Raw genomic sequence first — 14,365 nt, forward strand, 5'->3', positions numbered from 1 at the left:
CTTAAAGTTACTTGAACAACTTGGTACCCTGAACAACTTAAGTAACTTGAGCAGCCCCTGAGCAACTTGCTGTACCCTGAACAACTTAAAGTAATGAACAACTTCGCCCTGAACAACTTAAAGTAACTTGAACAACTTGCTGTGCCCTGAACAACTTAAAGTAACTTGGAGCAACTTGCTGTACCCTGAACAACTTAAAGTAACTTGAGCAGCCCCTGAGCAACTTGTTGTACCCTGAACAACTTAAAGTAACTTGAACAACTTGCTGTGCCCTGAACAACTTAAAGTAACTTGAGCAACTTCTCACCTGAACAACTTAAAGTAACTTGAACAACTTCTGTCTGAACAACTTAAAGAACTTGAGCAGCCCCTGAGCAACTTGCTGTACCCCGAAAACTTTAAAGTGACTTGAAGGGCTAAATGACGCCGAAGACCAGTGAAGTATTATGTTAGGAGACAATAAAAGTCTCGAGGATATCTCTCTCATTCTGCAGTCTATTTATCTTATTTTCTTAGATTTTTTTTTCTATCTTTCTCTTATTCTATCTATTTATGTATTTGTTTTGTTTTTCTGTCTTCTTGTCTCTCTCTCTCACTCTCTCCTTTCCCCTTCTCTCCCATCCTACCTTCTTCTCAATGTCTCTTCCTCCCTTATTCGTTTACCCTTCCCTTCCTCATCCATCTCTCCCCCCCTCCCTTCCTCTTTCCCTCCTCTTCCTCTCCTTCAGCCTCTCTCCTCCCTCCCTCCCTCTCTCCCTCCCCTGTTCGTCCACCCCTCCCCTCCCCCTCTCCTCCTGTTCCCTTCCCCCAGCAACATAAGGCTCCACTGATAGCGCGGCGACACACCCATAAATCCCCTTCACTGCCCAAGATCTGAGGCGCGGACAGGACCCCTCCACCAGTTATCACGGGCAGTCCATCGTTGTGGAGACCCTGGCGAGGACCACCGACTCACCCAGCACCCAGGAAATAACTAACCTGGAGCGTCTCTTCACCTTCCTCCAGTACAGAAGCTGATGTTCGCGTTAATGAGTATAAAAACTCTGAGCACGTTGCGCTTCTCGATGTTCACTCGTTGCCGCCATGATGCTGCGCGACGAAGCTGGTCTTGGATTTTCCGGTAGTTTTGCTTAGGTAGAGGAAAGTTTCGGTTAGTGAGGCAAGATGAGCTCCTCGCCTGAATTAAGTCCTCGTCTGCTTATATTATGTTTAGAAGATGGATTTTAGCGTCTAGTTTAACCAGTGAGAATGTAATAGATAGTTTACGCTACGCTGGATGTCTTACAGTTAATCAAAGGTGACGGACTCATAAAGCAGCGACCGGGTGAGCGAAGGCGAGCAGGGGTGCCAAAGCCCACACGCCTCAGCCCGGCCCGCCCATCGATGTTAGATAACGAGTGAACGCTTACACTGGTAATGTAACAATCGCCAGCTGGTTTTATTTCTGCCCTTGGTCTCTTTCCACAATCCATTCGTTCCTCCACACACGGTAGACGGCGGAGTAAACCTCACAGTTAACGGCGCCACCAGCCCACAGACCCGCACCATCTACGACTCGGCCTCAGAGAAACCCCAAATTACGTGTCTCGGGTGAACGTAGGCGCCTGGAGAGACAAAGACGTCAAGCCTTTAGCCATAGTGTGTCTTTCTGCATCCCACTTCGGCTGGTGAAGCGGCGCCTTTGTGGTACCATTTACTGAGCGGCTACCACCTCCCGCTCCGCCTCGCCCCGCCACCTGCCCACACTCCACAACTTGCTCCTACTAACTACCTGAAAAACCACACCGCGTGCCCAGATTACCACATTATCATAGAAACTCACAAGAAGCGGAAAATAGTGGCAGTATCTGAGATGAAGAATAGTAATTTTCTGATCCCTTAAAAACGACAAAAACATCTCGGTCATCTAGCGGCGGAGGTCTGGACAAGAGCAGGCAGAGCCGCAACCTAACATTAATTCACTCATTTTGCAATTATGCAAAGATCCTCCTCAGTCCTTTAGCTTAAATGGGCCGACAAAAGCCTTAATATTGTGATACATGTTAACCTAGTGGACCGGCCGAGATACTAGTCTGAGGAGATGCAAACTGCAGAAAAAGACCCACTTGTTATAAGCATAATAATGTAGAGTCCACCGCCAGCCCTCCAACCTTACCACATCGCATTAACGGGGTCGACTTTACCCCCAACCCTCTGTTTAATGGGTTCAGATTTCATTGTGTTAATAATTTGTTGTGAATTTACTGAATATGCTCACTATCATTCGTAAATCCAATTAATATAAATAACAATTAGCATCAGGTAGGAGTGCGTACTCAGTGGTTTATTGTTGACGTCGTAATGTACTGTTGGGTGAGTTAGTGAGTCTTATAACTCAAGGTCAATGGTAATGGGTGTAATTAAGAGAATATAATGACCTTCTTAATGTAATCTGAAGTAGCGTTAATATTTAATCTAAAAAAATGAATGATAAATCTATTGCAAGTTATTCAATCCTGATAATCTTTATTTAATGTAAAATAAACAAGTACAATTGTACGTATAAAATATAACTTAGTATTGTAGTAAGGTGATACAACATCTATTACGGGTTGTAGTAATCTGGTTCAATAATTAGGGGAAATTATCTTATCCAACCTTTTTCTATCGTAAGTTGAGTATTTTTTTTTATTATATCCATTATTCTGTTATTTTTATTATCTTTTAGTGTCGCTTAATGTGACTTTTATATCTCATTTTCCCTCCAGAATCATTAATACTTATGTACGAGGATTTTGTTTGGTTTTCTTTGTAACTATATAAGGTTTATTTTTTTTTATTTGGGTAATTATGTAAGGAATATACTTTTATTTTCTTTGTAAATATTGGAAGATTATTCTGATGTTTTGTAACTAAATGGGGATTGTATTTGAATTTTCGTTGTTAATATATAAGGATTTTAGTTTATTTTCTCTATAACATGAACCGAAAATCATGAACTCGCCGCCATGTTTACACCAAACGACAAACCCGTATATCAACACTGGCAAATTCCTCTCCACTAGGCTTGTAGGCTGTAGCACACACACACACACACACGGGATGAAGACAAGAGCTCATAGTACACAAGATGCTACAAGACAAACACTACACTCTCTAATACACCCCGCTGTACCCGAGAATGAATTACACCCACAATAAACACAAGCGAAGTACTTCTCCTCCCCTTCCTTACACCACTTCCCCTCCTGCCTTCATATCCTCCATATTTTACCGAATATTTAATACCTTTTCCGGATAATCTGAAGATTAATTTTTCGGTTATCAAGAGGAGGATTTATTCTAGAGAGCTGAGAAGAGACTGGGCAGTAATTCGGTTCAGCTAGACTCTAAAGGCACGGGGAGAGCTGTTTCACTTAGGGCTTTCTTTCACATGCAAACAGAAAATGGAGATTAACTCAACTGGTCTGTGAATTAAATCTTTTTATCTGCCGAGTCTTAGTGTGCCTTGTTTATTGGTGGCTTCTCTCTCTTCTTTCTTCTTTCTTCTTCTCTTCTTTTCTTCTTTTCACACATTCTTTTTCCTGATATTCCTCCCGTCTTCTCTATCTCTCTCTCTCTCTTTTCTTCTTCTTCTCTCTCACGCTTTCTCGCGATCTTCTTCCCATCTCTCTCTCTCTCTCTCTCACACACACACACACACACACACACACACACATGAAGGGATTTTAACGCCTCCACAGTAGGTATCAAGGTAGTGTAGGAGGAGGCAGGAGAGGCGGGCTAGTTAATGGATAGAGAGAAGAGAGAGAGAGAGAGAGACAGAGAGAGAATAATAATAATAAAATAATAATAATGACAACAATTACGATAATAATAATAACAACAACAACAGCAACACCAAAAAAATTAACTTAACCCACACTAAAAAAACACTCTCACTTGTAAACAGAACATCCATCCATCAGAGAGGTCAGGGAAGGCGGGTGTTGGGTGAACTAAACACGACCAAATATGGACCACGTGAAGATTAGTCACCCAGCTTATTTCACCTGATCAGTAAACAGCCCGAACAGTATCTGAGGGGGTTCGATAGCTAGTTAGGTTAGGTTAGGTTAGGTTGAGGTTATATTTGGCTAGCAATACGGCGTTTAATCATCAGGTGAAATAAGCTGTTGGGGCTAATATTCAGGTGAAATAAACTGTTGGGGCTAATATTCAGGCGAAATAAGCTTGTTAGCTAATCTTCAGGTGAAATAAGCTGTTGGGGCTAATATTCAGGCGAAATAAGCTGTTGGGGGCTAATCTTCAGGTGAAATAAGCTGTTGGGGCTAATCTTCAGGTGAAATAAGCTGTTGGGGCTAATATTCAGGCGAAATAAGCTGTTGGGCTAATCTTCAGGTGAAATAAGCTGTTTGGGTAATATTCAGGTGAAATAAACTGTTGGGGCTAATCTTCAGGTGAAATAAACTGTTGGGGGACTAATCTTCAGGTGAAATAAGCTGTTTGGGGCTAATCTTCGGAAAATATTCTGTTGGGGGGGACTAATCTTCAGGTGACCTCCCTAACTACTCACCTCGATCGCGTATATTCTAGGATCAGATGTGACCATATTAAGCTATCAGAGAGTTGAGGTAGTGTGTGATAGCTTAACAGAGAACACCCACGGTAGAGTGTGTGTGTGTGTGTGTGGTAGAGTGTGTGTGTGTGTGTGGTAGAGTGTGTGTGTGTGTGTGTGTGGCTAGTTGTTTGTCTTTCTGTTTGGTTAGATTGTTACACATATACACACACACACACACCCAGATAATTAGACATATAAATACTTAGTTTGTTTCTCCTTAACTCTCTCTCTTCTCTCTCTCTCCCCACCCCTCCCGCGCGTCTAGTGGTTTACACGGTGGCGACAGCACGATTAAGAGCCGTCTGTAATCAGTTGCCGTAATGAGTCCGTATCTGATGGTGCTGAGGGGGGGGTGGGGGGGGATGGTAGTGGGGGGTGGTAGAGGATGGTTTGGATGGTTGAGGGGGGTAGGGGGTGAGGGGTGGTAGGGGTGGGTGGAGGGTGGTAGGGGGTGGGGAGGGGTGGGGGTGAGGGTGGTAGAGGTGGATAGTTGAAGGGTGGTAAGGGTGGTTGAGGGTGTTAGGTGATAGGGAGGTAGTAGGGGGAACGAGGAGGAGGTACACCTATTGTGAGGGTAAAGAGGAGGAGAGAGAGAGAGAGAGAGAGAGAGAGAGAGAGAGAGAGAGAGAGTTGCAGAAAAAAAAATAGGTAAAAGGAGAGAGGAAAGCCAGGTAGAGAAGGGGAAGGGGGAGGAGGCGAGCAGAGGAAGAAGAGGAGGAGGAGGGGATGATTACAACAGAGCAGTTGTAATGGACAGAGGCGAGGGGGGAGGTAAGCCCTATACGAGAGGGGGTAAGGTGGGTAGGGTGAGTAAGGGTAAGGGGGGGTAGGGGTTAGGTGTTCTTAAGAGGGGGAGTCGGGAGAAGGTGAATATTTAAATTAGTGTGTATTAGCAGCTATGGGATGAGAGGAGTATAGGCAGTGGGTAGTAGGCAGTGGGTATGGGCAGGAAGGTATGCGTCACCACACACTGATCATCTGTTGGTCCACTCATGCCCTACCCTGGGTATGTCTCCCTACCCCTGAGGCCTCTGCTGATGATTCTCTCTCTCTCTCTCTTCACATAGACATACATGGGCGACAGAAATGGCCATATGTATAGTAATACAGCACAGAGACAGACAGACAGACAGAGATAGACAGATAGATAGATAGATAGAGATGCAAAATATACAGAAGTTTAATAGGACAGGTATCTGCTGACGGTAATGAGGTGTGAGGTGTGGAGGTGATGAAGACGAGGTGAGGATGTGGGGTGAGAGGGAGATGTAGGGGTAGGTGGGGGAGGGGAGCTAAGGAGGGAGAGAGGGAAGTGAGGGAGAGGGAAGTGGGGGGAGGAGAGGTGGGGAGAAGAGAGGTGGGGGAGAGGAAGGGGAGGAGAAGGGAGGTTAGGGAGGAGAGGGGAGGTATAGAGGAGGGGAGGTTGGGGGAGAGGGAGGACAACACTCACACTCTCCCTCAATCAAGTGACACAGTTTAATGACTTTTTCCTCAGTTCTCGCCTCTCCTGTAGGTCCACGTTTAGGGGAGATGGTCCTGGATATCCCGACGGAGGGAGGATGGAGAGATAGGCACCGACGTGTCTCCCCACCCGCCGATCACTTATCTCTGATGGGTGGCTCCTGGCGGCGATGGACACACACACACACACACACACGATACTTACCTCTCTCTCTCCGCTGCCATCATAACATCTCATTTTCCTGCTCCGTCACCTCACCTCCATCCTTCCTCCTCCTCCCCACCTCCTCCTCTCCCACCTCACCTCCTTCTCCTCTCCCTCACCTCCCCACCTCCCCCCACTGGCCGTGTGTGTGTGTGTGTGTGTGTGTGTGTGTGTGTGTGTGTGTGTGTGTGTGTGTGTGTGTGTGTGTGTGTGTGTGTGTGTGTGTGTGTGTGTGTGTGTCGTAGTCAGCAGGGAGCCGTCGTTCACACGTAGTGCAGGGAGCCGTCGTTCACACGTGTCAGCAGGAAGCCGTCGTTCACACTGTAGTCAGCAGGGAGCGTCGTTCACACCGTAGTCAGCGGGCAGCCGTTCACACGTAGTCAGAGGGCCGTGTTCACACCGTCACAGGGGCGTTCAGGCTGTCGTTCACGTAGTCAGCAGGGCCGTCGTTCACGTAGTCGCGGGTGTGGGCCGTCGTCACCGTAGTCAGCAGGGAGCCGTCGTTCACACCGTAGTCAGCGAGGCCGTCGTTCACACTGTAGTCAGCAGGGAGCCGTCGTTCACCGTAGTCAGCAGGGGCCGTCGTTCATACCGTTGTCAGCGGGAGCCGTCGTTCACACCGTAGTCAGCAGGAGCCGTCGTTCACACCGTAGTCAGCAGGGAGCCGTCGTTCACACCGTAGTCAGCAGGGAGCCGTCGTTCACCAGTCAGCAGGGCCGTCGTTCACACTGTAGTCAGCGGGATCGTTCACCATAGTCAGCAGGGCCGTCGTTCACACTGTAGTCAGCAGGGAGCCGTCGTTCACACTGTAGTCAGCAGGGGCCGTCGTTCACCCGATCAGCAGGGAGCCGTCGTTCACACCGTAGTCAGCAGGGAGCCGTCGTTCACCGTAGTCAGCGGGAGCCGTCGTTCACACTGTAGTCAGCAGGGAGCCGTCGTTCACACCGTAGTCAGCAGGGAGCCGTCGTTCACACCGTAGTCAGCAGGGAGCCGTCGTTCACACTGTAGTCAGCAGGGGCCGTCGTTCACACTGTAGTCAGCAGGGAGCCGTCGTCGTAGCGGGTCGTTCACACTGTAGTCAGCAGGAGCCGTCGTTCACACTGTAGTCAGCAGGGGCTCGTTCACACTGTAGTCAGCAGGGAGCCGTCGTTCACCGTAGTCAGCAGGGCCGTCGTTCACACCGTAGTCAGCAGGGAGCCGTCGTTCACACTGTAGTCAGCAGGGAGCCGTCGTTCACACCCGGTATCTCGTGTTATCTGTCACCATCTGGGACTACCTGCAGCTCGCGTGGAATTCTTGGCGGCTGTGAGGAGGTTGATGGTCGCTTAGAATACGAATTAGTGACCGTCTTAAAAAATTCAGAAAGACAGTGAGAGACGGAAAAAATAGAGAGAGAGAGAGAGAGAGAGAGAGCAAAAAATCTAGACGAAAAATCAAAGAAAGAAGAAGAGCGGTCAGAGATTTAAACATACAGACAGAGAGATAGACCGAGAGACAGAGAAACTCCCCTCCCTCCCCACCCACCCTATACACCACCCCGTCTCTACTCTTGGAATGTCGTCACTCTTAGGGCAGGAAGTAAATAGGTCTCGTTTAATGAGGTAATTTTTAGGTGGGAAAGAGAACACATTTTTTTTTCAAGCATTTTGGGGATGTGAGGCGACTGGGGTGATGATAGTATGGGGTGGTGAAGTGACTGGGGTGAGGACAGTATGGGAAGGTGAGACAACTAGGGTGAGGATAGTGTGGGTGAGATGATTCCGTGGGGAGATTTTCTTAGGATGGCTGGAAACTGAACCTGGGGCCTCCTAGTGTGGTGTAGACATGCTCGCTACCGCTGACCCACACGGTACTTAAGACACCTGCTGGCCTATTATGAATGGAATACCTCTTCTTCCTGTTAGGTATCGTATGACAGGTATCGTAGATAAGGTATCGTAGGACAGGTATCGTAGGTCAGGTATCGTAGGTCAGGTATTGTAGGTTAGTTAATGTAGGTCAGGTATCGTAGACAATACACCATTGACCTGGCATCGTTTGGCTCTTTAGTAGCTACTAGATTAAGGCGTGGAAAAATAACCAAAATAAAGTCAGCCTGAGCGTGGAATAAAAACAGTCTTAGGCCACCTCAAGGATAGCCTGAGCCTGGACTGAGTGTAGGTAAGAGAGACTGCTCAGGCTGGCCCCGAGATTAACCTGGGTGATAACTACTCATTAGGCTCTGATTTACGACCTTCCTCTCACTCCTACCTCCGTCACCCCCCTCACCCCGGCTCTCACCTCCAGTTCCCTCTCGCTCCTTCACCCCCCTCCCTCTTCTCTCTCATTTAGTTCCCCCTCTTTCCCTCTAAGTCATCTCCCCTCTCTTCCACCTCCCTCCCCTATTTCCCTTTCCTTCCTCTCCCCATACCTCGGTCACCCCCTTTTACCGACTACCATCCCTCCCCACCCCTCCCTTCCCCCTTTTCCTTACCTGTCACCAAATCATCTCCCTTCTTCTACTTTCCTCCCATACGTCCATCACCTCCTTCCCTCCCTCCATCCCTCCTCCATCCCTCCTCCCTCCCTCCTCCCTCCCTCTCTCCCTCTATCACTCCTACACTTCTCTCCTTTCCTGCTCTCCCTCAACCTTCTCCTCCTGTCTTAATCAACCCTTTCCTTTCCCTTACCTCCCATCCTCCCTCCCTCCCACTTCCCCTCCTTCCCTCTTCCTACTTCCCTCCCATATGTCTGCCACCTTCTCCCTCCCTCCCATACATCCGCTAGCTCCGCCTTCCCTTTTCCATATTTCCCCATCATCCATCAACCCCTCTCCTCCTCTTCTCTCCCTCATACATCCGTCTCCCCTCTCTTCTCACCTAACTCCTATCCACCTCAAATTCCTTTTTTTTCTTCTCCTAACCCCCTCGCCACCCTTTCACCTTTATGTGGTGTCTCCTCACTACCTGGTAATTATTCTATTTGGTAACATTTTGACCGGCGCCCACCGTCAGGCCCCGCTGGCTGTGTACTACACCACCACCGTCAGGCCCCGCTGGCTGTGTACTACCACCACCGTCAGGCCCCGCTGGCTGTGTACTACCTCCACCGTCAGGCCCCGCTGGCTGTGTCTACACCACCACCGTCAGGCCCGCTGGCTGTGTGCTACACCACCACCGTCAGGCCCGCTGGCTGTTACTACACACCGTCAGGCCCGCTGGCTGTGTACTACACCACCACCGTCAGGCCCGCTGTCTGTGTACTACACCACCGCTCAGGCCCCGCTGGCTGTGTGCTACACCACCACCGTCAGGCCCGCTGGCTGTGTACTACACCACCACCGTCAGGCCCGCTGGCTGTATGCTACACCACCACCGTCAGGCCCGCTGTGTGTGCTACACCACCACCGTCAGGCCCGCTGTGTGTGCTACACCACCACCGTCAGGCCGCTGTGTGTATACACCACCACCGTCAGGCCGCTGGCTGTGTACTCACCACCACCGTCAGGCCCGCTGTGTGCTACACCACCACCGTCAGGCCCGCTGGCTGTGTACTACACACGTCAGGCCCCGCTGTCTGTGTACTACACCACCACCGTCAGGCCGCTGTGTGTGCTACACCACCACCGTCAGGCCCGCTGGCTGTGTACTACACCACCACCGTCAGAGCCCGCTGGCTGTGTGCTACACCACCACCGTCAGGCCCGCTGGCTGTGTGCTACACCACCACCACCGTCAGGCCCGCTGGCTGTGTGCTACACCACCACCGTCAGGCCCCGCTGGCTGTGTACTACACCACCACCGTCAGGCCCCGCTGGCTGTGTGCACTCCACCGTCAGGCCGCTGTGTGTACTACACCACCACCGTCAGGCCCCTGGCCTGTGTACTACACCACCACCGTCAGGCCGCTGTCTGTGTACTACACCACCACCGTCAGGCCCGCTGTGTGTGCTACACCACCACCGTCAGGCCCCGCTGTGCTGTGTACTACACCACCACCACCGTCAGGCCGCTGTGTGCTACACCACCACCGTCAGGCCCCGCTGGCTGTGTACTACACCACCACCGTCAGGCCCCGCTGTGTGTACTACACCACCACCGTCAGGCCCCGCTGGCTGTGTACTACACCACCACCGTCAGGCCCCGCTGTGTGTGCTACACCACCACCGTCAGGCCGCTGGCTGTGCTACACCACCACCGTCAGGGCCCGCTGGCTGTGTACTACACCACCACCGTCAGGCCGCTGGCTGGCTACACCACCACCGTCAGGCCCGCTGTGTGTACTACACCACCACCGTCAGGCCCCGCTGTGTGTGCTACACACCACCACCGTCAGGCCCCGCTGTGTGTACTACACCACCACCGTCAGGCCCGCTGTGTGTGCTACACCACCACCGTCAGGCCCGCTGGCTGTGTGCTACACCACCACCGTCAGGCCCGCTGTGTGTGTACTACACCACCACCGTCAGGCCCGCTGGCTGTGTGCTACACCACCACCGTCAGGCCCGCTGTGTGTACTACACCACCACCGTCAGGCCCGCTCTGCTGCTACACCACCACCGTCGGGCCCCGCTGTGCTGTGTACTACACCACCACCGTCAGGCCGCTGTGTGTGCTACACCACCACCGTCAGGCCCCGCTGTGTGTACTACACCACCACCGTCAGGCCCCGCTGGCGTGTGCTACACCACCACCGTCAGGCCCGCTGTGTGTGCTACACCACCACCGTCAGGCCCTTTGTGTGTACTACACCACCACCGTCAGGCCCGCTGGCTGTGTACTACACCACCACCGTCAGGCCCCGCTGTGTGTACTACACCACCACCGTCAGGCCCGCTGTGTGTGCTACACCACCACCGTCAGGCCGCTGTGTACTACACCTCCACCGTCAGGCCGCTGGCTGTGTACTACCACCACCGTCAGGCCCGCTGGCTGTGTACTACACCACCACCGTCAGGCCCGCGTACTACACCTCCACCGTCAGGCCCCGCTGGCTGTGTACTACACCACCACCGTCAGGCCCCGCTGGCTGTGTGCTACACCACCACCGTCAGGCCCGCTGGCTGTGTACTACACCACCACCGTCAGGCCGCTGGCTGTGTACTACACCACCACCGTCAGGCCCGCTGTGTGTACTACACCACCACCGTCAGGCCCGCTGGCTGTGTGCTACACCACCACCGTCAGGCCCCGCTGGCTGTGTACTACACCACCACCGTCAGGCCCCGCTGGCTGTGTACTACACCACCACCGTCAGGCCCCTGGCTGTGTGCTACACCACCACCGTCAGGCCCCGCTGCTGTGTGCTACACCACCACCGTCAGGCCCGCTGGCTGTACTACACCACCACCACCGTCAGGCCCGCTGGCTGTGTACTACACCACCACCGTCAGGCCCCTGTGCTGTTGTACTACACCACCACCGTCAGGCCGCTGTGGCTTGTGCTACCACCACCGTCAGGCCCGCTGGCTGTGTACTACACCACCACCGTCAGGCCCCGCTGGCTGTGTACACCACCACCGTCAGGCCCGCTGTGTGTGCTACACCACCACCGTCAGGCCCCGCTGTGTGTGTGCTACACCACCACCGTCAGGGCCCCGCTGGCTGTGTGCTACACCACACCGTCAGGCCGCTGTCTGTGTGCTACACCTCCACCGTCAGGCCCGCTGGCTGTGTGCTACACCACCACCGTCAGGCCCCGCTGGCTGTGTGCTACACCACCACCGTCAGGCCCCGCTGTGTACTACACCTCCACCGTCAGGCCCCTGGCTTGTACTACACCACCACCGTCAGGCCCCGCTGTCTGTGTGCCACACCACCACCGTCAGGCCCGCTGGCTGTGTACTACACCTCCACCGTCAGGCCCGCTGGCTGTGTGCTACACCACCACCGTCAGGCCGCTGGCTGTGTACACCACCGTCAGGCCCCGCTGTGTGTACTACACCACCACCGTCAGGCCCCGCTGGCTGTGTGCTACACCACCACCACCGTCAGGCCCGCTGGCTGTGTGCTACACCACCACCGTCAGGCCCCGCTGTGCTGTGCTACACCACCACCGTCAGGCCCGCCCAGCTGTGTACTACACCACCACCGTCAGGCCCCGCTGTCTGTGTACTACACCACCACCGTCAGGCCGCTGGCTGTGTGCTACACCTCCACCGTCAGGCCGCTGTGTGTACTACACCACCACCGTCAGGCCCGCTGTGTGTGCTACACCACCACCGTCAGGCCCCGCTGGCTGTGTGCACCACCACCGTCAGGCCCCGCTGGCTGTGTACTACACCACCACCGTCAGGCCCCGCTGGCTGTGTACTACACCACCACCGTCAGGCCCCGCTGGCTGTGTACTACACCTCCACGTTACACCTTGGATGGTGAACCGGCTGGTTAATTCCAAGTTAACCAGGTTGGTACATTTATATTATATTGGGCTTTAGTAACGAAACCCAATTGAAGTTTTCTTCTTTATTAAAAAGTATTGTTTGTATAATTCCTGAGTGTAGATTAACCGTAACTTCCACTATTTATGAGCGTGAAGAGAAAGGACGGCGGCTATGTATATAGGCCGTGAATCAACGTCCGTTCGATGTAAGTTTGTGAGTGAGACTGACAAGGGCGCCGGCTTATGCTAGCTGACACATGTGCTGACATACCGTCAAATGAGCCGCACCCCTTAAGGAAGCTACCGCTCACATGATCTGGATATGACAACTCATAGCCAGTGGAAAGTTACAGGGGATGTCTTTGAATATAAATCAAATGTAAAGAACCCATCTATATAATACTTCTGTTGATGAGACAGGGGCCATTACAATGGTACACAGACATACACCCCAGTACACCAGCTAAGACACCCTCGCCACTATTATCTATATCCTGGGCCTCTCAGTGTACAATTTGCTGTCAATTAAACATAGGGAAGGTGTGACTGTATACAGGAGAGAGAGAAGAGAGAGAGAGAGAGAGAGAGAGAGAGAGAGAGAGAGAGAGAGAAAGAGAGGTGAATAGAATAAAAGACCTCTTAATCCCTTATCTAAGTTCACAAGATTTAACCCCCTTGAGTACGATGACTTAAACCATTTGAATAGATGATTTAACCCCTTGAGTACGATATTTGAATCTTTCAGTACGATGATCCATTAATTGAATAGGATTGATAATGTACTCAGGTGTTATTAGATCGTACTCAAGGGATTATGTCATCGTGCTCAAGTGGGTTAAGTCATCGTAATAAAGGGGTTAAACCATTGTAATCAAAGGGTTAAGTCATCGTACTCAAGGGGTTATGTCATTGTACTCAAGGGATTTAATTCATCGTAGTCAAGGGGTTAAATCATCGTACTCAAGGGGTTAAGTCATCGTACTTAAGGGGTTAAGTCATTGTAGTGAAAGGGTTATGTCATTGTACTCAAGGGGTTATATCATTGTACTCAAGTGGTAATATCATCGTACTCAAGGGACTAAAGATCCACAATATATTCAGAAGAAAAACAAGTCTGTTATTTTGTTCTTGAGATTAAAGACCAAAAGAAAACAAAAGTTATCGATCCGTGGTTCTCAAGTTCACAGAAGAAGAGATCACTGGCTGGCAGGTTGGTGGCGTATGTAGTGTGGTGGTGGTGGTGGAGAGGCAGCCATGACTGATCACCCTAGACGCTGTGAAACAATACCTGAACAACAGTATGCTAATGCACTCACCTCACCCGAGTGTTAGATCTCCCCGAGACTGGACACTTACAGTAAGGTGTGTGTGTGTGTGTGTGTGTGTGTGTGTGTGTGTGTGTGTGTGTGTGTGTTAATCCTTTATCTATTATTTATTAAGTCTTTAGGTTAAAATTAAATAAATTCTCGAAAAATACAATGATTACACATATCCAGTACACAATACACATATAACTTACACAATACACAATTACGGTAATTTAGCTCAATAAGACGCCAAAATTATAGAACCTTAACACAGTATTTTACCGAAGTTTTATGAAGACAATAAAAAAAATATCTCCTTAAGGCAAATTATGATTGGGAGCCACACAATGATAATCGAGCTGAGGTGGATTATCATCGTGTACTTAAGTCAGTAGGCTACACAAGTCTTCTGCTGTGACTCAAGGTGGCCGG

General features: G+C 51.0%; 1 protein-coding gene across 1 annotated transcript in view; it reads right to left on the reverse strand.

The window, feature by feature from the left end:
* Positions 1-6,660: 6,660 nt before the first annotated feature.
* The window catches only part of LOC121867436 (extensin-like), a 43,332-nt gene continuing 35,627 nt past the window's right edge, over positions 6,661-14,365 (reverse strand). Inside the window, exons 4-5 of the mRNA XM_042367348.1 lie at positions 7,366-7,475; positions 6,661-6,802 (exon numbers count right to left, since the gene is read on the reverse strand). Coding sequence (XP_042223282.1) covers positions 6,661-6,802; positions 7,366-7,475 — 252 coding nt within the window. The remainder of the gene's footprint in view (positions 6,803-7,365; positions 7,476-14,365) is intronic.

Source organism: Homarus americanus, unplaced genomic scaffold (assembly GCF_018991925.1).
Source record: "Homarus americanus isolate GMGI-L3 unplaced genomic scaffold, GMGI_Hamer_2.0 scaffold23598, whole genome shotgun sequence".
In the NCBI taxonomy this organism is placed as follows: Eukaryota; Metazoa; Arthropoda; class Malacostraca; order Decapoda; family Nephropidae; genus Homarus; species Homarus americanus.